At 53.4% G+C, this 22602-nt stretch overlaps 2 protein-coding genes across 10 annotated transcripts in view; both read left to right on the top strand.

Moving 5' to 3' along the window:
• Positions 1-45: 45 nt before the first annotated feature.
• Positions 46-9722, top strand: St6galnac4 (ST6 (alpha-N-acetyl-neuraminyl-2,3-beta-galactosyl-1,3)-N-acetylgalactosaminide alpha-2,6-sialyltransferase 4). 4 transcript variants are annotated; one of them, XM_013021508.1, is made up of 6 exons: positions 46-155; positions 516-653; positions 2529-2711; positions 4201-4613; positions 8136-8243; positions 8727-8917. In XM_013021508.1, the coding sequence occupies exons 2-6, from the start codon at positions 642-644 to the stop codon at positions 8914-8916; spliced, it is 906 nt and encodes a 301-aa protein (XP_012876962.1). In that variant the 5' UTR covers positions 46-155; positions 516-641; the 3' UTR covers position 8917. The 4 variants fall into 4 exon arrangements, with proteins under 4 accessions (XP_012876962.1, XP_012876961.1, XP_012876965.1 ...); XM_013021507.1 differs by having other exon boundaries at positions 499-653; XM_013021511.1 differs by having other exon boundaries at positions 499-653; positions 8136-8223; positions 8727-8906.
• A 6828-nt stretch (positions 9723-16550) lies between these two features.
• The window catches only part of St6galnac6 (ST6 (alpha-N-acetyl-neuraminyl-2,3-beta-galactosyl-1,3)-N-acetylgalactosaminide alpha-2,6-sialyltransferase 6), a 15510-nt gene continuing 9458 nt past the window's right edge, over positions 16551-22602 (top strand). For 2 of the 6 annotated variants that reach the window (XM_013021462.1, XM_013021463.1), the window contains exons 1-4: positions 16551-16689; positions 17409-17463; positions 18845-18935; positions 21259-21438. In XM_013021462.1, coding sequence (XP_012876916.1) covers positions 17438-17463; positions 18845-18935; positions 21259-21438 — 297 coding nt within the window. In that variant the 5' untranslated portion in view covers positions 16551-16689; positions 17409-17437. Of the gene's footprint in view, positions 16690-17408; positions 17602-17904; positions 18104-18844; positions 18936-19072; positions 19159-21258; positions 21439-22602 lie in introns of those variants that run through there. The other 4 variants (XM_013021464.1, XM_013021465.1, XM_013021466.1 and 1 more) reach the window with 4 other exon arrangements.

The following is a 22602-nucleotide window of genomic DNA, read 5'->3' as shown; positions in this document are numbered from 1 at the left end:
GCCTCCGGCTACGCTAGCTCGGCTCGCAGAAGCTGCGGCCGCGGCGCCGCCTCCGCCCCGGGCTCGCGTTTGCCGCCTGGCTGACGCGGCCGGCGGGACATGGAGCTCCGTGCAGCGGGTCGTGAGTCTTCCGCACGCCCCACCGCGTCCGCCTGGTTAGCATCCGGCCGGGGGAGGGGGCGGTGGATCTGAAGGGTGGAAACCCCGCGTCCCGGAGGTCCCAGGCCGCGCCGGCGCCCGCGGGAAGGGCGGTGATGGATGGGGTCGAACCGGGGCTCCTGCATCCTGGCGCCCTCCGCCCCCGACCCGCGGGGTGACCTTGGGCGCGAGCGCCCTCCCGGGGCTCTCGCCCCGTCGCCCGGGGTCGCCCCGGCCGGAGGTCCCCCAAGGTCGCCGCCCCGGGCTCCTGGGGGGGACGCCGGGACGACGTCCTGTCGCCCGAGACTTCGGGGCGTCTCGTTCCTGGACACCGGTTTCCTTAACCCTTCCCTGCCTCAGTTTCCCCCCTATCCCAGGACCAGGTCTGCCTTACTGCTTCCTGGCTCTGAGTTTCTGGGTCTTGGCGGGTGCCCGGCTCGCACCTCTTTCCAGCCCGAGCCTCGGGGACAGCGACCTCTGGACTGCGGAGCGGCGGCGGCAGCATGAAGGCTCCGGTGAGCAACGCCGGGGGTGGGGGCCCGGGGACCCCGGGGAGAGAACCCTCAGCCCCTCCCCGCACTGACGCTTACTCGTGGGGGGCACTGTCCCTGAGCTGCTTTGCTCAAGGCTGGTGCTCTACCACTTGAGTTAAAGCTCCACTTCCTGCTTTGGGGTAGTGAGTGGGTTCTGAATCTCCCCGACTTTCCTGCCGGGGCAGGCCTTGAACCTCACTCCTCAGATCTCCCCCTCATGAGTAGCTAGGTTTACAGTTAGGGGGCGTCTGTGGTGTGTGACCACACCCCCCACCCCCAATCTTGGTTTCTTGCTCTTCTCCTCGGTGGAATGGAAGTCATGGCGCTGTGGGGTCCCCGGGTGGGACTCCTGGGGTTGAATAGCCTAGAAGCTGCGAGAACTCAGCTCAGGCTGCTTCTCTAATCAGGAGCCCCGCGGTGGGGGTGGGGGTGGGGAAGCAGACATTGGGGAGAGGGATTTTATCCTCCACTCAAGGTCTCTGGGTATTGTGTACACGGGACCAGGTGCTATCCAGAGCCTGAGGCCTCAGGATTGAACCCCCTCCCCTGAACAGCTGGCAGCACTGAGGAGACTTATTTTTAGACGCTGATGCTGATGTGGCTTATGGGCAAAAGGGAAAGGGTGGGTGGGCATCTAGCAGGGTGTGGGGAGGTGGAGGGGGGCTGCGGAGAGTGGGGGCAGCTTTCCCACCTCTGATTCTCAGAGGTGGCTCAGTGGTCCATCTAGGCAGCATGGGACCTTGAGTTGAAACAGTAGCACTGCCAAAGGTGGGGGAGGAGGGGGGAAAGAAAAGCAGAGCTGACACAGTGGCTCATGCCTGTAATCCACTCTGAAGGCTGAGATCTGATCTTTGAGGTTCAAAGCCAGCCCAGGCAGCAAAGTCTATGACCCTTTATGTCCAATTAATCACTCCAAAACCCTAAGTGGAGCTATAGTGCCTAGGCCTTCAGTCTGAGACCTACTACCAGTACAAGAAAAAGGAAAGTTAGAAACCAGAGAGACACAGGTGATGGCATAGAACTGTGGCTCTGCCCTCTTCCAGGCAATGACTCCTTGAGAGCTTGCTGGGACTTTGGTCGAGTGTGCCAGCAGCTCCCAGCCCAGGTTAGAGGACCCAAGGACTTCTTGGTTTCACTGACTTTGACACCTGGTTCTTGGAGGCAGGAGCTCTGGCAGCAGCTTTCTGTTTGTTTATTTATTTTATTTTTTTGGGGTCCGGTCGTGGGGCCTGAACTCTGGGCCTGGGCGCTGTCCCTCAGCTCTTCAGCTCAAGGCTAGCGCTCTACCACTTGAGCCACAGCACCACTTCCGGCTTTTTTCTTATGTGGTGCTGAGGAATCGAACTCAAGGTCTCATGCATGCAAGGCAAGCGCTCTACCACTGAGCCACCTTCCCAGCCCAGCGTTTTGGTTATTGAAAGAGCTTCTCAAGTTCCCTTCCAGCTCCTGGACTTTTGACCTAGATCCTGGGCATCAGCTAAGAGGATATACTGAGTTAGTTGAGACTGGGGACAGAATAGGGCCTGAGACCTGTGGGCTGATGGTCACTGGTATGGCAGAGGCCTTCTAGAGGCTGCACAGTGAAAGCGCTTCCAGGTAAGAATTTGGGCTCTGCCGAACCTAGACTAAGATAAGCCCTGCCCTTCTTTGCCACGTAGCCTTAAGCCACAAGCTTCTCTGCAAAGCAGTTTCTTATCAAGAAGGAAGGTATTAACATTATCTCCAGGGCCTCTTAGGTGCCTGGCAGTACCCGGAAGGTCTGGTTAATGGAGACTAGGGATTCCTGGAGCTTTTGAAGTGGAATCTGGACGTGGAGGCCAGGTGCGGCCCCGCCCCCATGAGCACTGTCTCCCTCAGGGTCGCCTTCTGCTCTTTGCCTTGTGTTCCTTGGCTGCCTCTGCTGGCTACATCCTTCTGTGCTGCTGGGCCTGCATGCCCCTCTGCCTGGCCACCTGCCTGGACCGCCGCCTCCCTCCCTCCAAGCCCACAGTTCCGGGGCCTTTGCACTTCAGTGGTTATAGCAGCGTGCCGGATGGAAAGGTGAGTCAGCCTGGCAAAGGACTTCAAGGTGCCCCAAATCCAAGGGCAATGAGAGCCAGTTTTGTGCCAGGCCAGCCGGGACATCATGAGATTGGCTTCTCTGCTCGCCAGCTACGGGGATTACCACCAGCTACTTCACCTCTCTGAGCCCCAAGTTCTAGGATGAATGTGTGTGCGTGTGTGTCTTAAACTCAGGGCCTGGGTATTGTTCCTTAGCTTTTGCATGCCAGACTGGTGGTCTACCACTTGAGCCACAGCTTCACTTCTGCCTTTTAGCTGGTTAATTGGAAATAACTGTGCGCGTGGACCGTCTTTGAACCATGATCCTCAGATCTTAGCCTCCTCAGTAGCTAGTAGTACAGGCGTGAGTCCCTGGTGCCTGGCTCAGAATTCACCAGTTTTAAATGTATAGTTCAATGAGGTTTAAAAAAATGTCTGACACAGTACACCATCCCCAAACATAAACCTTATCTGTCAACCTTCAGTCCTCAAAGCACCTCCTTTGCAGCCCTCTCTGGACAGATTTTCACAAGTCTGATAGGGTGTTGTTGGCTTTCCCTTGGGAAAATAGAATAGGCTGCAGGCCTTTGGGGTGGGAATTTTCCTGCTGCCAAGAAGACACTGAGCCAACCTGCGGGCAGCCTGTCCTCCAAACGTCCTTTGTTTGGGTTCCAACAGCCACCAACTTCCCCTTTCTCCCAGGAATTTCCCCCTGCGTTCTCACACGTGGGCCCCATTTTACAAGTGGGGGAATGGACTCGCAGAGGCAGAGGATTTTGTGTAGGAAGGGCAGAGCAGGGTTCAGGCTGAGAACTAGCGATCCCAAGCTGTTGTTGACACCGAAGATTCCTTCCCCCCTCTCCCCCCCTCCCCCGGACTTTTTGTTGTTGTTGTAAAAATACTGGGGTTTGAAATCCGGGCCCTTTGCTGTTAGACAGGCATTCTACCACTAGAACCACAGTTCTATCCCTCGCTATTTTTACTTGTTTTCTGGTTATTTTTAGAAATGTAGTCTCATGGACTTTTCTGTTACTTTTCTGTGGGTTTGACCCACAGTCCTCCAGATTTCCGCCTCCTGAGTAGCCAGGATTACAGGCATGAGCCACCAGTGATGGCTTTGAGGTTCATGTTTACTCAGCAAGCACATATATGACAACTGGTCTGTGCCAGTTTACTCCTGTAACCCTAACAGGGTTCCATGATGTATGGACTATAAGGAATTAAGCACAGCCACAGCGATGGCTGAATCCTAGTGCTCTGCACAGAGAATCTTATCTCTGTCTCTTGCTCTCTGTGTGGCTTGGGATCTACTTCACCTGTCCAGTCTTCCAGTTGGGTTAAAATCAGACCTTAGAACTGAAATGATTGCCTTTGGGAAGGTTGGTGGATGTGTCAGACTGGGCAAGGAGCAAGTGCCTGGAAGCCCTATGCCCACCTGCCACGTGTGTCCAACCCTCTCACATTTTCTCACCCTCCCCTCCCCTGGCAGCCACTTGTGCGTGAACCATGCCACAGCTGTGCTGTGGTGTCCAGCTCCGGCCAGATGTTGGGCTCAGGTCTAGGCTCCCAGATCGACACTGCAGAGTGCGTATTACGCATGAACCAGGCGCCCACCGTGGGCTTTGAGGCGGACGTGGGCCAGCGCAGCACCCTGCGTGTGATCTCGCACACCAGCGTGCCACTGTTGCTACGCAACTACTCCCACTATTTCCAACAAGCCCGAGATACCATCTATGTGGTGTGGGGCCAAGGCAAGCACATGGACCGGACCCTAGGCGGTCGCACCTACCGCACGCTGCTGCAGCTCACCAGGATGTACCCAGGCCTGCAGGTGTACACCTTCACTGAGCGCATGATGACCTACTGTGACCAGATCTTCCAAGATGAGACAGGCAAGAACCGGTGAGTGGGGCCTGGAGCGGGGCTTCTTATCTGTCTGGAGTCTTTCATGGGGCTCAGCAGACGCCCGTGGTAGTCACACACAGTCCTGGCCTCTAAGGGGGGACTGAAGGTGGAGGGCCTTTCAGCCATTGACGTTCCAATCAAGTTTAAAATCCAGTGGTAGCCAGGCACTGGTGGTGCACGCCTGTAATCCTAGCTAGCTACTCAAGAGGCTGAGGTCTGAGGATCGAGGTTCAAAGCCAGCCCAGGCAGGAAAGTCTGTGACACTTTTTTTTTTTTTTGGTCGGTCATGGGGCCTAAACTCTAGGCCTGGGCGCTGTCCCGCAGCTCTTCAGCTCAAGGCTAGCACTATAATACCACTTGAACCACAGTGCCACTTCTAGCTTTTTCTGCTTATGTGGTGCTGAAGAATCGAACCCAGGGCCTCATGCATACAAGGCAAGCACTTTACCACTGAACCACCTGCCCAGCCCTCCGTGACACTCTTATCTCTAGTAAACCACTAGAAAACCGGAAGTGGTGCTGTGGCTCAAGTGGTAGAGCACCTGCCTTGAGCTGAAGAGCTAGGGACTAACAAAAAAACAAAACAGTAGCACGGTGAGCTTGTGAGCACATGCTGGGGGCCTTGGCTGGCTGAGGAGGTGTGAGGGGGCATCAGTGCCCTTAGGAGGGGTGCTCTAACATCTGAATTGTTCTCTGAGGTGCCTTACAGAAACATGCCCCTTTCACTCACCAGGCACTGAGTAATACACCAAGATTGCTCTCTGATACTTTTATTGGTGGTGGTGGTGGTCATGGGGCTTGAACTTGGCCCATGAACGCTTTTGCCCAAGGCTAGTGCTCTACCACTATGAGCCACAGCTCCACTTCCAGTTACCTGGTGGTTTATTGGAGATTAGCGTCTCACAGACTTTCCTGCCCGGTCTGGCTTTAAACCTTGTTCCTAAGATTTCAGCCTCCTGAGTAGCCACCAGTGCCCAGCTCTTTTCTTTCACTTTTATGCTGTTGCTGGACCTTTAACTCAGGCCCTGGAGCTCTCATTTTTTTTTTTTTCTCAAGACTGGCACTTGACATTTTTCTTTCCCTCTGGCTTTGAAACTCAATCTTCAGCTTCCTGAATAGCTAGGATTACAGGTGTGAGCAATCAGTGCTTGGCCCTTGTTTTTTGTACTGGGGTTTGAACTGAGGGCTTTGTATTGACTAGGCAGGCACTGTATCACTTGAACCATGTGTTAGGTTTTTAAAAAGAGAGGTAGCCGAGTAAGAACTGCAGCAGCACGCAGGTGGTATTCAGGTAAGGGGTAGGTTTATTCAGTAGACCTGCTGGGACCAGGCAAGGTTGGCACTCCACGTGGCTGGGAAAGGCCTGGGAATGAGAGAGAGCTGGAAAGAGAGAGAAAAGAGCCAGAAAAGAGCAGAGAGAGGGGTAAGAACAGTAGCACTCACGTGGTATTCAGGTAAGGGGTAGACCTGCTGGGACCAGGCAAGGTTGGCACTCCACGTGGCTGGGAAAGAGAGAGAGCAAGAAAAGAACAGAGAGAGAGCTAGAATAGAACAGAGAGAGCAAGAAAAGAGCAGCAAGAGCAAGAGAGAGAGTGAGAGCAGAAAAGAAGAGCAAGAGAGTGTCTGGGCCTGGGCTAGGCCTTATGTAGGGTATGGGCAGGGAAAGGTGTGGCCACATCAAATTCAGATGTGACCTCAGCGGATGCAGATGTGACCTCTTCCAGGTGTCCCAGTTGCCTAGGTAACGCAGATACTGGGTGGAGACTTTGCTGTGAGGAGGGTGGAGTCGGCTAGCCATCCAGGAGCCGACCTTACACCATGCTCCTGTCCCTTTTTGTTTTTGTCAACTTTCCCCAGCTGGCTGGGATTACAGGTATAAAGCACTATACTTAGTCTTAAGATCTTGTTTTATCCCTTATCCCAAAAAGGCCTCCCAACTCCCACCAGCTCCTTCTCCACACCCCTGCCCCTTCTCCACTTCCTGGCTCAGGAAGCTGACATCAGTCTCTGGTAGTTCTGCTGAAAACTTGGGCTTTTTTTCAGCTCCCCTCTACAATCACGATACATACAACTGGCTCTTCGTTCCTTTTCTGTGCCTCGGGGGCCACCTTGACCCAGACTACCATGCTCTCATCTTTGCAGCAGCCTCTCGCCGGGCCTGGCTTTCTCCCTCGCCCCTTGCAATCCCGGCCTCTCCACGTACTCTTCTGGATTCACTTCCATCAGCCATCTGCCCTCAGCCCCCAGTAGCTTTGTATCCCATGGAGAATGAAGTCCAGATTCCCTCTCACCTCTCCTGTCCTGTCTGACCTGGCCGTCCAGCCCCACCTGCCCTGAGACCTTACCTCCTCTCTCTCTGTTCTACCCACACTGGCTTACCTGAAGGCTTTGGCCTGTGTGGCTCCCCAGTTCTTCCCTTGCCAGCCTGCCTGCCCACCCACCCTCCCTCCCTTCCCTCCTTCCCTCCCTTCCTTCCTTGCTTCCTTTCTTCCTTCCTTCCTTCCTCTGGTCCTAGTACTTGAATTCAGGGCCTGAGGGTTGTCCTTGAGCTTTTGCTCAGGATAACACTCTACCACTTGAGTCACAGCTCTACTTGAAGCATTTTTGGTAGTACAGTGGAGATAAAGAGTCTCGTGGACTTTCCTGCCAATCAGCTTTGAACCTGAACCCTCAGATCTCATTCTCCTGAGTAGCTAGGATTACAGGTTGAGTCACCAGCTCCTAGCTGTTGATTAGTTTCTTATTGCTTACTCAGGGCTGGATGAAATGTCACCTCCTCGAGGAAGCCCTCCCTCACACTCTACCTGCTCTATGCTGTCCTACAAAGTCCTACAGTGACGTTCTTAACCTCATGCCTCTGTTTCCCTGTTCTTCCAGCACGTTACCTCTGACACTATCTTGTTTATATATTTGTCTCCCAGCAGTCTCCTTCCTTGAAAACATTAGCATCCAGTGTGACAGGTTCAGGGCCAGCCTAGGGCCTAGAGGTGCTTCATTTGAATGCACTGAACCAGCTGGAACTTCTTGGTAGAGGTTGAGCTAAGGCCTGGGGCTGCCGCACAACCATTTGTGCCAGATGGGATCTGGGGACATGGCCTGGGTTGACATAGGTGGTTCCCTCTCCCAAACCACCGTGAAACTATCCCCATTTCACAGACAGGCTGCTGCGGCTCAGAGAGGTACAGGAACAAGTCTGATGCTCCACAGCAGAGGCAGGGCCAGAATGGAGCCTTTGACTAGAAACAGATTCCCCCCTAGCCACCATGCTTTGGGTCGATGAGGAAAGGATGGGCTGAACCCCCCCTCCCCCCACCTCTGTTCTCTGGGGATTGCTCAAATTCTTTGCAGCTGAAGGCTTGCCTGATTTGCATCCAGCATGGCCTCAGGCCCTCTGTTAGTCTCTGGCTGGCCCAACCTCTTTCTCGCTTCCCTTAGGCTCCTCTCTCTACAGGTGAGGGGTGTGGTCTTGGGCCCGGGAGAAGGGCTGCCCTGAGCTGACAGTGTTTGCACATCCCCTAGGAGGCAGTCGGGCTCCTTCCTCAGCACTGGCTGGTTCACCATGATCTTGGCCCTGGAGCTCTGTGAGGAGATTGTGGTCTACGGGATGGTGAGCGACAGCTACTGCAGGTCAGACAAGCAGCAGGGCTGCACAGGAGACAGGGAGGGTGTAACCCTTGCGAGCCTCAAGCCAGAAAGTCTGGGCGCTGTGGGGCCCTTGGGGTGGGTGGCCTAGCCTGAGACTGGGCCTTGGGGGGGAGAACCTCTGGAATCGGCTTTGATGCCTAGCCCTGTAGTGCTATCTGAGGCTGTCCCCTGCCTCCTGGAAGCTCCCCCTTTTTGGGGGGTAGAAGCTAGGAAGGCACTGTACCTGTGGGCCGAGTATGTAGGCAGCTCAGTGGTAAAGGCCCTGCCCGGCATGTGTGAGGTCCTGGGTGCCAACAAAATACTTCACCTTCCTTTCTTAGAAGGTTGGTTCTTGAATCGTTTAGAGAGGGGGAAAAGTATTGTACCTTTCAAAAGGTTCTTGAACCATTTAGGGAGAGGAGTCTACAAAGGTGTTCCTCCATACATATTAGGCCTATTACATGTAACTCCGTTTCTGCCTGGCAGGGAGAAGAGCCACCCCTCCGTGCCTTACCACTACTTCGAGAAGGGCCGGCTGGACGAGTGTCAGATGTACCTGGCCCATGAGCGGGCGCCCCGCAGTGCTCATCGCTTCATCACGGAGAAGGCCGTGTTCTCCCGCTGGGCCAAGAAGAGGCCCATTGTGTTCGCCCACCCATCCTGGAGGGCCCAGTAGCCCGAGGCCTACAGTTGGCATCCCTCCAGCCGGCCTGCGGCCCAGCCAGGGTCGCCACACTCCAGCAGTGAACCTTAATTTGTGACTCTTGCTTCCTGCCATCTGCCAGATGGACCTAGGGTTTCTTCCTGCCCCACCCTGGGGACATTAGGAGGGGTCTTTGGTCTCCTGACTCAAGGGCCAGTGGAGAGGGTGCTCTCATCTCCACACCTGCTTCCTGAAGAATCCACGTCTTCATTTAGGGGTTCACCCCATCACCAGGTCTCTCAAGTGGCCTTCTGTCCTGGGGCCAGTGGCCCCTCCCACTCACCAGCATCCTGACCTTGTGCCAGTCCTGCCCCCAGCTGCCCCTGGTGCCACATTCTCTCAGGCTGGTAGCCCTGGTGGGGACAGCCTAGAACCTGGAGTTTGGTAGGTGTGAGGGTCTTTGAGCCATGACCACCAGGGCCATCTTTGGAACATACGGGTAAACGTGTGTTTTCTGGAAGCTGCGTCTCGAGTGCTTATGGGTCTGGCCTGGGGATGGGCCCTCATACCCCTGGCAGACCCATAACCCACTTACTAGAGGGCAGGCCAAGCCCTCCCCCGCCCCCCACCCCAGTCTCTGTCTGCCATGTAGCCCAGCCCCTTCCGTACCCCAGAACTCCTCAGGGGCTGCCCTGGTGGTGCTTACCCAGGACATTGTCTTCTTTGGGATCTCTGCTCTGTGCTCAGTGGGAGTTGAGTGGGAAGGAAATGACACCCCTAGTCTCTTTCCTGGCCCATGGGTCAAATTCCAAAGATGTTGCCAGTTAAATCTCTATTAACTCTGGAGTTGGTTCCTTTATAAGGCAGGAAGGGGGAGGGCGGCGCTGGGCGGGTGTTGGGAGGGGAGGACGGTTGCCTAGAAGTGGGTCGGATGTGGTAGCCCAGGCTCAGGCCAGCGCCTGGCCTTTGCTGGCTTGAGAGTGGGAAAGCAGCGCATACGGTCCACGGGCATGCTGGGAGGGGAAGCTAGTGTTCATTTGGAGGAGATACAATGGCTGAACCTGGATTCAGCCAGGCCTGCCCCTCTTCCTTCACCCAGAAATCAGGAGACTAAAGTATGGAGCCCTGGGGTCTAGTGCTTTAGGTTCAGGGTGTGCCAATATGACCTTTGTAGTCACCTCAAGTCTGGTATTTAGTTTGATCTGTCACCAACTTGAAAATGTTTTTTTGTTTTTTCAAAGAGGTATAATATCATTTCACACTGGGGGTTCATGAGGGACATTATGTCTTTTTTTCTGACTTCTCAGGAGAGCCCAGAGACCTGGCCTCTGGGCCCCAGAATTGCTGCTGTACCCTGCCTTGGCCTAGCCAGTTCGAGGTGGCCAGGAAGGGTATATGAGTAGGAGGGGGGAGGAAAACCTCTGGGTGGGGGAGTAGGCTGGCAGCCAAACCACAGCCGTTGGCCAGGCAGTGACCAGTATCTTTTAAGTAGGTGTTGGGCAGACAAGAATTGGGTGGCAGCTGAAATGGATGCCAGAGAGTGAAGTGTGACCTAATTCTGACTCCACTCATAGCCAGGCTGAGCGACCCTGGCAGATAAATGCTATCTCTGTGCCTCAGTTTCTTCATCTGTGAAAGTATTAAAATCGTCCTCACCTCACAAGCGTTCAAAGCCATTGGGCTCCCCCTGGGGCTTGTCAGCTTGGCATTGGAAATGTGGGAGCCACTATTTAAACACCATGAGGCATATGTCAGTGGCTCACACTTGTGATCCTAGCCACCCAGGAGGTTGAGGTCCAAGGATCAAGGTTCAAAGCCAGCCAGGGCAGAAAAAATTCATGAGATTCTTATCTCCAGTTAACCAGCAAAAAACCAAAGTGGAGCTGTGGCTCACATGGTAGAGTGACAACCTTGAGTGAAAAAGCTAACTAGTATCCAGGCCCTGAGTTCAAGCTCCGGTACCTGCACAAAAACAAAACAGGATTCTACCGAGTCTTGTAGGGGAGGGTAGCACCAGCCTTCTACATTAGTTGTCTCCCTGCTTAGGGTCTTGTTCTGGGTGTTCAAGGCCCAAGGTTCTGTGAGTCCTAAAGGGATTAGAACTCAGACCCTTCCCCCCTTCTTCCTCCTTGTTCGCAGGAAGCCAGAGTTCAGCCCTTGGGCCCAGAACAGAGGCTTCTCTTTCCTAGCCCTGCCCCCGGGTGGAATGTTTACTTCTGGGTTGGCCCCAAACCTGTCTGTTTCCGATGAGGTGACTGGAAGGAGACTTCCACCAATCGCTTCCTCCTGGAAGGTGTGGATGTCCCGAGCTGTCCCCTCCGGCCTGCCTGCAGGAGGCCATCCCACCATGAGGCCAAGGACCCCTCTCCTTGGCCTCTCCTGGCCCCACAGCTGCTGGAAGGTGAGTGGGGGGGTGTCAGGAGATACCCCACATCTCTGTGGAGAAGAGGTGCACCTAGGTGTGGAGCTCTTCTTTGGATCTCTGTTTTTCTGTCCATTTCATGATCCCACTGATGATCTGCCCAGCCTCCATCTGAGCCTGGATGGGAAGCCTGGTGAGGATCACAGCCCCAAAGTGTCCGAGGACCAGGGCTGGTGCTCCCTCTCCAGCATCCTGGGTTTGGGGCCACCTGTGTTCCAGGCTTTGTCTGGGAGGACAAAGGTACTTTGTGCTTCTAGATAAGCATGGTGCTCCGGGCCAGCCCAGGCCTCCACCTCCTGGCCACTGTCCTCTCCCACTGGCTTTTCTGTCAGAGCTGAAAGGAAGGCTTGGATTCCAGCGGACCTATGTGCACGGCTCTGGGGAGTCTGGCAAGCCCTGTTCCCTCTAGGTCTTGGTCTTAATCTTGGTTTTCTTTTCTTTTTGTGCTTGTACTGGAGCTTGGACTCAGGGCCTGGGCTTTGTCCCTTAGCTCTTTCTTTCTTTCTTTCTTTCTTTCTTTCTTTCTTTCTTTCTTTCTTTCTTTCTTTCTTTCTTTCTTTCTTTCTTTCTCTCTCTTTCTTTCTCTCTCTCTCTCTCTCTTCTTCTTTCTTCCTTTCCTTTCTTGCCAGCCCAGGGGCTTGAACTCTGTGTATATGGTACTAAGGATTGAACCCAGTGCTTTGTGTATGCTAGGTAAGCATTCTACCACTAAGCTACATTCCCAATCCACTTCTGGTTGTTTTGTTTGGTTAATTGGAGATAAGAGTCTAGACTTCCTTGTCTGGGCTGGCTTTGAGGCTCCATCCTTAGATCACAGCCTTCTGAGTAATGAGGATTACAGGTGCCTGGCTTGGTTTTAGGTGTTTAAGGCTGTTTTTGTCAGTCCAGGCTGGCTTGGAGCCTTAGGCTGAGGGGAGCTTCAGGTCTAAGTCTGGCACCTTCTCACTTTCCTGCTGGTGGGCCTGAGTGCAGAAGAGCTGGAGGCAAAAGACCACCTCTGGGGAACCTTACCACGTGGCCTGAGCAGGTCACGGTGCTTCCCGCCTGACTGCCTTTCCTTCCTAGTTTTCTGTTCTGCCTCTGGCCCTACCTGGGTGGGATCAGGTAGGCTTCCAAAGGGAAGACCCGTATTCATCCATGTTCCACCCCCTCTGGCTGGTGCTTTTACACTCTGGGGGCTAGACCCTCCCCCCCCAAAAAAAAATCCTCCTACATAATTGTCTACCACTTGAAAATCTCCACTTACAGCTTTTAGCTGGTTATTTGGTGATAAGAATCTCATGGGCTGGCTTTGAACTTTGGCGTCCGTCCGAACTTGTCTTGGGGGGTGGGCAGTACTGGAGCTTGAATTCTGCTTCAAGCAGGCTAATCTTTACTTATAATTGGTGCCCTACTACTTGAGCCACACCTTCAGGCCAGCTTCTTTGCTGGTTAATTGGAGATGGAGTCTAGCTTTAAGCCTCAAGCCTCGAAATCTCAGCTTTTTGAGCAGCTAGGATTAAAGGTACAGCCACCAAGGACCTGTTTAGCAGTTAAAAAAAGTAACAAATTTACTAATTTGGTAAATTAACAGCAAAGTGCTAATAATTTACTGAATGAGTACCCTACAAAGAACGTAGAAGCTTATAAAGCTGAAAGTGAGAGTGACTTCACTCCCGTTGCTCACATCCATCCTGGAACTCCTGCTGTTGTCAGGGGTGGATTCTGTCCACACTTTTTCAGTAGCTTTACAAACACTGTATGAATTGTATTGTTTTTGTGCATGTACTGTCCTGGGGTTTGAACTTAGGGCCTGGGGGCTTTACCACTTGAGCCACAGCTCCACTTTGGCTTTTTTGGTGGTTAATTGGAGATAAGAGTCGCATAGACTTTCCTGCCCAGGCTGGCTTTGAACCTTGATCGTCAGATCTCAGCCTCCTGAGTAGCTAGGATTATAGGATTGAGTCACTGATGTCCAGAAATTTTAATTAAAAAAAAAAATCTTGTGTGACCATTTTCTTAATTGTTGAAAAAATATAGTTGGGCCAAAAGAAAAAAAATGTCCCAAATAGCATTCCAGAACTACTATTAACGTGTCATGTGGTGACTTGAGTGTGTGTGTATGTTTGTGTGTGTGTGTACACATGTGCTGTTGTGCCCTGTGCATATGTGCTAGCACACTAGGATTTGAATTCAGCTTCAGGCTCCTGCTTAGCTTTTTCACTAAAGACTGATGCGCTACCACTTGAGCCATATCTCCACTGCTGGCATTTTAGTAGCTAACTGGAGATAAGAATCTCACAAACTTTCCTGTCCAAGCTGGCTTGGAACTGTGATCCTCAGATCTCAGCCTCTTCAATGCCTGGCTATGAGGTGGGGTCTCACTGTGTTGCCCAATCTGACCTTGGACTAGGTACTTCTGCCTCAGCCTCCTGAGTGCTGAGATTACATGTGGGTGCCAATATGCCCATAACACATTAATCCCCCCCCCAACACTTTAATCTTAATGCAAGTACATCTCATTTTCATTTGCTTTATCTTTTTCTCTTTTTTGTGTGGTTTACCTGTGTATACATAATGTCATATTTGTAACATAACACATAAGAATATTATGAACATCTTGAATTCAAGTCCCTCTTACAGACTAGACTATTACTACCATGTATATATACACCTTTTCATATCCTCCTTTGGGGACAGAACTGTGTTGTTGTTGTTGTTTTTTTTTTTTTGATTGTGGGGCTTGAACTCTGGGCCTGGGTGCTGTCCCTGAGCTCTGCAGCTCAAGGTGAGCACTCTACCATTTGAGCCACAGCACCACTTCCAGTTGTTTTCTGGTGGTTAATTGGAGATGAGTGTCATGGACTTTCCTGCCCGGGCTGGCTTTGAACCATGGTCCTCAGATCTCAGCCTTCTGAGTAACTAGGATTACAGGAGTGAGCCACAGGTGCCGGACTACAACTGTGTTCTTCACTTTTTTTTCTTTCTTTTCTTTATTTATTTTTTTGTCTGTTGTGGAGCTTGAACTCTGGGCCTGGGTGCTGTCCCTCAGCTCTTCAGCTCAAGGCTAGTGCTCTGCCACTTGAGCCACAGCGCCAGTTCTGGCTTTATCTGTTTATGTGGTACTGAGGAATTGAACCCAGGGCCTCATGCATGTGAGGCAAGCACTCTACCACTGAGCCACCTTCTCAGCCCTAGTTTTTTGTTTTATAAACTGTTATCACGCCTGTAATCCTAGTTACTCAGGTGGCTGAGATCTGAGGATCATGGTTCAAAGCCAGCCTGGGCAGGAAAACCCATGAGACTCTTATCTCCAATAAACCACCAGAAAACCAGAAGTGGTACTGTGGCTTAAGTGGTAGCGCGCTAGCCTTGAGCTGAAGAGCTCCAGGGACAGCGCCCAGGCCCAGAGTTCAATCCCCATGACTGAAAACAAAAACCCCACAAAAAACCTGTCATCACTGTAATAGGTAAAGCTATCTTCAGGCCCCGCTGTAAGAGCTGAGCTACTGTTTGCTTTGTGCTTAAATAATGCTGTATCATTTCACTCATCTTCCAACATTTATCTTTTTCATGTCTCTACAAGTCATCCATAGGACTGAAGCTCATCCATTTCCTCTGCTATGTAATAACTCTTTAGTGCAAATGTGTAGTACAAAAGTAGTCTGCTCTCCTATTGATGGGTAATTTGGCTGGTTTACTTGTGTTATCTCAAGCAGTGCTGCTGTGGACTTGGGTGTGGGCATCTGCGAGGATTTCCCCAGGGTATACGTTCCCAGGAGTAGAATGGAAAATTTTACCACTTTGTTTTCCAAGAAACGGTTCTTTAAACTTTGCTCTCTTTACTTAAGTATCCCATAAGTGGCCTGGACACCCTTTTCTGGAAGAGCTCATTGACCTATAGCATTTCAATTTAATAGGCTTAGAAGTACTTAAATGGGTTATAAAACCAGTCCCCCAACAATGGTTACTTTGTGTGTGTGTGTGTGTGTGTGTGTGTACTGGGACTTGAATTCTGGGCATTATCACTTAGCTTTTTCTGCTCAAGGTTGGTGCTCTACCACTTGAGTCACAGTTCTACTTCCAGTATTTTGCTGGTTATTGGAGATACGAGTCTCATGGACCTTTCTGCCTAGCTGGATTTGAACTGTGATCCTCAGATTTCAGCTTCCTGAGTAGCTAGCATTACAAATGTGAGCCATTGGTGTCTGGTTTTAACAAGGACTACTTAAGTTACTTTTCACTGTTACATAAAATAATGTGATTAATGCTTAGTGTGCGTGCGTGTGTGTGTGTGTGTGTGTGTGTGTGTGTGTTGGTACTAGAGTTTAAACTCAGAGCTTTGACCTCCCTCTTGGCTCCCCCACATGGAGTTGGTGCTCTACCACTTGAGCCACAGCTCCACTTCTTGCACTTTGCTGATTAATTGACATAAAGATCTTACAACCTTCTGCCCACACTGGCTTTGAACTGCAATCCTCAGACCTCAGCAGCCCGAGGAGCTAGGATTACAGGTGTGAGCCACTGGCAACCCTCAAAAAGAAAAAAAAGATATTTTTAAATCCTCATTCTCTCCAGTTCCCAGAGGCAAACGAGAAGTAAGGCAAGTAGTAAGGCTGCAAATCTGAGTGCTCTGGTCTTGAATGTGTGAGCTTTTTTTTCTTTGGGTCCGGTCATGGGGCCTGAACTCTGGGCCTGGGTGCTGTCCCTCAGCTCTTCAGCTCAAGGCTAGTGCTCTACCACTTGAGCCACAGCGCCACTTCCCGCTTTTTTTCTTTTTGCTTATGTGGTGCTGAGGAATCGAACCCAGGGCCTCGAGCATGCAAGGCAAGCACTCTACCAATGAGCCACCTTCCCAGCCCCGTGCGTGAGCTTTAAATTCGCCCCGGGGTGACTTTCCGTTCCCAGGCTCTGGGAAGGATGGCTCTCTGTTGGGATGTCCCGAGAGAAATTATCAGCGTCCAAGCCCGGAGTGCTCTGGGACTCAGTTTCCCCATCCAGGGACCTGATGCTTGTAAGGAGAGTGAGAAGTGGGCCAGACTCACCGTACAAGGGCTCAGAAAGGCTGTTGTTAGTGTCACAGTCACAGTGAGCTGCCCAGACGGGGTGACTGATGCGCCCTCGGGGCCGCAGGACGGGGCTCGCCCGCCCCTCCGCCTTCGCGCCCGCGCCTCTCCCTCGCGCGCGCCTCTCCCTCGGGCGCGCTTCTCCGGGGCGGGGCCACCGCCGGAGGCTCCGCCCACCTCCCGGCCTGGCCCGGCGGCGCGCGGCGCTAGGACCCCGCGGGCCGGGGCTGCAGCGGGGCCTGGGCGGCCGGCCGGAGCGGCGCAGACCCCGGCTCTCGGCTCCCGGCGCCATGTGAGGGGGGTCGGGGGCCGCGGGGGGCCCGGCGCTCCCCAGCGGAGGTGAGCGGGGAACGCGGGGGGCTGAGCGGAGGGCGCCGGGGGGGGGGAGCTCTGCCTGCACAGGGGAAATCGGGGGCCGCCGGGGAGGGGATGGACGCGGGGTCCCCCCTGCACTCCCTCCCTCTGGGTAGCCGCACCCCGAGACCCCGGGTCTCGCGCGGCCTCCCGCCGCCCGCTTCGCTCGCGGGCTGGGTGGGGTTAAGGTTCCCGGAGCCTGGGGCGCGGAGGGGGCAGGGGGGCCCATCTCCCCGGAGGGGGCATCGTGGGGCGTCCCGCCCTCCGCCCCGGGGCGCAGCGCCCCCCCAGCCAGTGCTCGGCGCGCGCCCCGCACCCCCGGGCTTCTTCCCGGGGGACCCCGCCGGGTTCTGTCCTGTGAAGCAGGCTCCCCGAGCTGGCTCGGGCTGCCGCAAGGCCTCCTTTCTGAGCCTCAGTTTCCCCATCTGTGAAATGGAGAGTGGGAGCTCAGCGGGGCGATGCCAGGGCCAGGCCTCGAGGCACGAGTCCTGGCGGGGGGGCGGGCGAGGTGGGGGTGTTCACCGGCAGCCTCATCATGGAGACGTGGGCCTTGAACAGTGGAGAAGGGAAAAACCCCTAAAACCCAAGACTTAAGAGCTGCTGGCGTTATGGGGCACTTCCACGCCCAGGGCGCCCCTTGCTGGGTCGACTTGAATTGTCCCAGTAACCTCCCCTTCCCCTGTTCTTGTTATCCCATTCCACAGATGAGGAAACTGAGGCTCAGAGAGGTCACATGGCTTGCTCGAAGCCCCCCAGCCAGTAAGTGGTGGACCCGACAGTTGGCACTGGCGCCTGACCTGACTTGCTGTCACTTTACCATGGCCTTCTCAGAGCAGGACTGTGACGGGGCTGACCAGGGGGACCGTGGTCCTGGCTGAGGGCACTGCTCAGGCAAAGGTGGGAAAGTGGGGGCGTGGGCTGGGACCTGGAGCTTGCCAGGTGCCCGGAGCGCAGGGGCAAGCACAGGAAGGGGGGGTTCAGGAGAAGGAAGGTCTGGTCCTGGGCCAGGGCCTTGGTTGACCAAGGCCGCAGGGCTGAGGGGACAAGCGCTCCCCCTTTCTGATATGCCTCAGTTTCCCGATCCATGGGAGTTGGGGGGTGGGGAGGGTCTCCTTGGGCTGGACGGGGGTGGGGCACTAGGGAGGGGCGGGGCCAGGAACTGGCCAATCAGAAGCAGGGTGTGTGGAGCTGGGCCTGAGTTTCTGGGGCTATTCCTGGCGTGGGAGTAAACAGCTAAACAGCTGCTAGGTCAGGGGGCGGAGATAGTGGCCGGAGGGAGAGGCCTCTGCAGGAGGGGACAGAGCTGGGGAGCCCTCTCCCCCAGGCAGGCCCTTTTTCCACCCTCTGGCCCAGCCTGGTGGAGGTGGACTGGAGGCAAGTTCGCATGCCAGGTTTACAGGTGGGGAAATTCAAGCGTGCAGAAGGGCTCAGGCCCTGGGGAGGAGAGAAGGGAGGGCCTGGGAGCGAGGAGCCTGATTTCCCCAGGCCCTGGCTGGGGCCGGAAGGAAAGCTGTCCAGGATTGAGACCAGAGCCTTGGACCGATGAGGAGTGTCAACGCTGGTAGTGTCTGCCGGGCCAGGACTAGACCTCTGTGACTGCCCTGGACCCCTGGATCGCACTTGCCAATGTCTGAATTCTCTGATGGATGTGTACCTCCTGCTGTCCCTGCAGCTGTGGAGGCCCAGGGGGAGAATCTGAGTGAACTGTGCCTCCAGGAGCTCCCAGGCTGGAGGAGGACCCAGGAAGTTGCTGGTCTACCCTAGGCTTGAAGAATGAGTGGGAGTCAGGAGGGTGTTGGAGGGAGAGTCTCAGAAAGGCCGACCTCAGACCCAAGGGAACCAGCAGAGGAGTTTGGAGGCCTACAAGGGATGTTGGAGGTTAGAACAGGATGCGAACAAGGCTTCTGCCATTAGTGTTCAGAAAGTAGATGCGGAACCACACAGCGTTCCACCTTTACCAGCTCAGACTGATTCCTTCCCTTTCCTGCCCCTCAGTATCTCTCTCTGTAAATTGGATACCACCCTGAGCCTTAAAGTTCTGGGCGTGTGGGAGAGATGTCTGGGTTGAGAGGGCGAGGCCTCTGACCGGCTGGACCCAGCAGAGGGTGCCCAGGCCATAATCCTTTCTGGTGGCTTGCAGGTGTGACCCCACATCCCTGCCCCCCGGGCCACCTGCAGGACGCTGGCCCCTACCCCTCAGCAGACGCCGGAGAGAGATGAGTAGCAACAAAGTAAGTCCCCTTCCTTCCTTATCCCAGTCCGAGTCTCTCACTTTCCACTGTGAAATGGGCTCCTTTGGACCTGCCTCCAACACGACCCCCATGACTCTAACCTGCCAAAGGGAGCTGCTGGCCTGGGAGGCATTCCAGTTCCAGTCCTGCTGTGGCCACTGATCTGCTGAGTGGCTTTGGGAAGCTCCTGCCTCTCCCCTGTTGTTCTACATCTATCAGTCAGGTAAAGGTGACTAGGAGATGGAGCACTGGAGGTGGGATGGAGCACCGGAAGTGAGCAGGGGGCTGGGGGAAGGGCAGAGTTCAGAAGATGATGCAGTGTGAACATCATGGATGATATCAAGATTCTCCAGCATTTATTTATTCATGCTTTCCTGAGCACCTACTGTGTGCCAAGCCTCCACCACTTTTTCCATGATAGCCTTCGGCAGAGGGTGACATCTGGAGGTGGGGGGTGGTTGTGGTAGCCTAGTGTTCACAGTACTCTGGATGTCAGTGTTTACTGGATATTGGAGTAATAAAGGATTGAAACTAAGAAATATAAATGTCACAGACAGGGTGGTGATTTGACTTAGGATTTTTGTGTGTGTGGGCTTGGACTCAGGGCCTGGGCGCTGCCCTTCAGCTCTTCAGCTCAAGGCTAGTGCGTAGAGCCACAGCAGCACTTCTGGCTTTTTCTGCTTATGTGGTGCTGAGGAATTGAACCCAGGGCCTCATGCATGCAAGGCAAGCACTCTTCCACTGAGCCACTTTCCCAGCCCTGTTATTTCTGACTCTTAATGGTATAAAAGGGACATGCAATCAGTAGGGACTACACTTTGAACTTTGATCTTTTCTGTGGCTAGTAATATGCGGTGTGACACTCTTGTGATACTTGGCAAGGCACTGACTCACCATTTCCAGAAAGCTCTGTGCTCATGAGAGGGACGTATCAGCACTCGCAGTTAGAAGGCTACATGTACTACTGAATGTATTTTCTCATTTCGTATATTTTCAATTTCTGAGGCATTTATCAGGATGTAAACTTAAAGAGTCCTTCCACCCAAGGGCTAAGAGCCAGGCCCTGATGGAGCCAGCTCTGGGAAGGAAAGCTGTTTGCCTGTGGGCATTGCGGGCAGCTGAGTGCTCTGGAAGAGTGGGACTTGGGAGAAGCAGGATCACAGAAGGAGCCAGCGGCACTAGGGTGCCCACCTAGGCTGCTCAGAGCTGCTAATCTGAGCACTGGGGAAGAAGCCTTTATCTGAGAAGCTGTGGGCACTGCAGGAGTCCTCCTCGTAAGCCCACTAGCACCCAGACCCAAATGCAGCATCCCCAGCATCCTCTACTGCCAAGGGAAAATATGCAGAGGGCTTACATCCATTTCCACAGAGCAGGCAAATAGAAGGGCTTGGACAAATAGCTGTTCCCTTATATATATGGGGGACTAGTTCTAGAATCTCCTGAGGATACAAAATCCAGGGATGCTCAAGTTCCTTAGAAAAAATAGCTTAGAATGTGCATATTACCTACATAGATTCTCCAGTGGACTTTAAATCCTCTCTAAATTGCTTGTAATATTGAATACAATGTATATGCTATATGAATTGTTATACTGTATTATTTAGGGAGTAATGACAAGAAAAGTCCGTGCATGTTCAGTAAAGATACAGCCATCAGAGGTGTGTGCACGCTGAGACTTGAACTCAAAGCCTTACTTCCTTGCTTAGCCTTTTGACTCGTAGGCATTTGAGCCATACCTCCACCTATGGCCTTTTGTAACTTAGACATAAGAGTTTCTCAGCTTTGTTTGCCCCTGCTGGCTGCAAACTGCAATTCTCCTCCCCAGTAGTCAGGATTATAGGCATGAGTCACTGGGGCCCTGCTAACTACATTTTTGATTCCTGGTTGGTTAAATCTCTGGATTGGGAGCTTCGGGTACTGGAAAACTGACTATATAAGGATAAGTTATGGAGAATGGTTTGGAGAAGACCCAAGCCTCATTTGGTACCCTCACCTGTCTCTTAAGCATCCTTTTAGCTGCATTTGGAGGGAATCCTGTCCCTACACCCAATTCACTGGAGCCAACCCACCCCAAGCACCTCCAGTGCTGCAGACCTGGGACCTGGGTACAAAGCTGACCCTGTCCCAGTCCTCAGGGAGCCAGTCTGAGGGGGTAGCAGATTGTCAGTGCTCTGCTAAGGGTAACCACAGGTTGCTGGAGGAGTTGGTGTCCTGACTGCTCTGGTGTGAAAAGCCAGAGGGAGCCAGGCATGGTGGGCAGCAAGGAGGTAAGATGCCAAGCCCGCTGGGTGCCTGGGCCCTCAACAGCCTCTTTCCTCTCCAGGAGCAGCGGTCAGCAGTGTTCGTGATCCTCTTTGCCCTCATCACCATCCTCATCCTCTACAGCTCCAACAGTGCCAATGAGGTCTTCCATTACGGCTCTCTGCGAGGTCGCACACGTCGGCCTGTCAACCTCAAGAAGTGGAGCATCAGCCACGGTTACATCCCCCTTCTTGGCAACAAGGTAGAACAGCCAGAGATCCCTGAGAGCTGCCTGGTGCTCGTGGCTCCTCCCCACTACCCATCAGTGGTGCTGTCTCCTCTCCATCTCTACCTCTTCCCTCCTAAACGATGGCGAGCCCTGGGGTCAAGGCTCTTGCCTCTGTTACTTTAGCACCTTGCATTTCTCTCTCCTTTTCTCTCTCTCCCCTCTCCTCCTCCCCCCCCTTCTCTTTCTTGTGCTGGCACTAGGTGTTGAACTCACGATCTGGGCACTATCCCTTAGCCTTTTTCATTCAAGGCTGACACTCTACCACACATCCACTTGCAGCTCTTTTTTTCTTTGCTTTTTCTCTCTCAGTCCTGGGGCTTGCACTCAGACCCTGATCACTGTCTCTGAGCTGCTGCTGCTGCTGCTTCTCCTTCTTCCTCCTTGTTCTTCTCCTTCTCCTTCTTCTTTTTGTCCGTAGTGGGACCTGAACTCTGGTTCTGGGCACTGTCCCTCAGCTCTTCAGCTGAAGGCTAGCGCTCTACAACTTGAGCCACAGCACCCCTTCTGGCTTTTTCTGCTTATGTGGTGCTGAGGAATTGAACACAGGGCTTCATGCATGCAAGGCAAGCACTCTACAGCTACCTTCCCACCCCTCTTCTTTTTTTTTTTTGGTTGGGCCTGGGTACTGTCAGCTCTTCAGCTCAAGGCTAGTGCTCTCCCACTTAAGCCACAGGGGCACTTCCGGTTTTCTGATGGTCAATTGGAGATAAGAGTCTCACAGACTTTCCTGCCTAGGCTGACTTTGAACTGTGATCCTCAGATCTCAGCCACCTGAATAGATAAGATTACAGGTGTGAACCACCAATGCCCTGCTTCTTTTGCTCAAGGTTAGTATGCTACCAGTTGAGCCACAGCACCACTTCTGGCTTTTTCTGGGATTAATTGGAGATAAGAGTCTCACTGACTTTCCTGCCCTAGCTGACTTTGAGCCATGATCCTAAGATCTCAGCCTCCTGAGCTGTTAGGATTACAGGTGTGAACCACTGACCCCCAGCTTTCCCTGAGCTTTTTTTGCTCAAGACTAATGCTCTAGGGGCTGGGAAGTTGGCTCAGTGGTAGAGCACTTGCCTTGCATGCCTGAGGTCCTGGGTTTGATTCCTCAGCACCACATAAGCAAAAAAAAAAGCCAGAAGTGGC

The sequence above is a fragment of the Dipodomys ordii genome, unplaced genomic scaffold, assembly GCF_000151885.1.
Source record: "Dipodomys ordii isolate 6190 unplaced genomic scaffold, Dord_2.0 Scaffold55, whole genome shotgun sequence".
Lineage (NCBI taxonomy): Eukaryota > Metazoa > Chordata > Mammalia > Rodentia > Heteromyidae > Dipodomys > Dipodomys ordii.
This window is presented reverse-complemented; position numbering and strand designations above follow the sequence as displayed.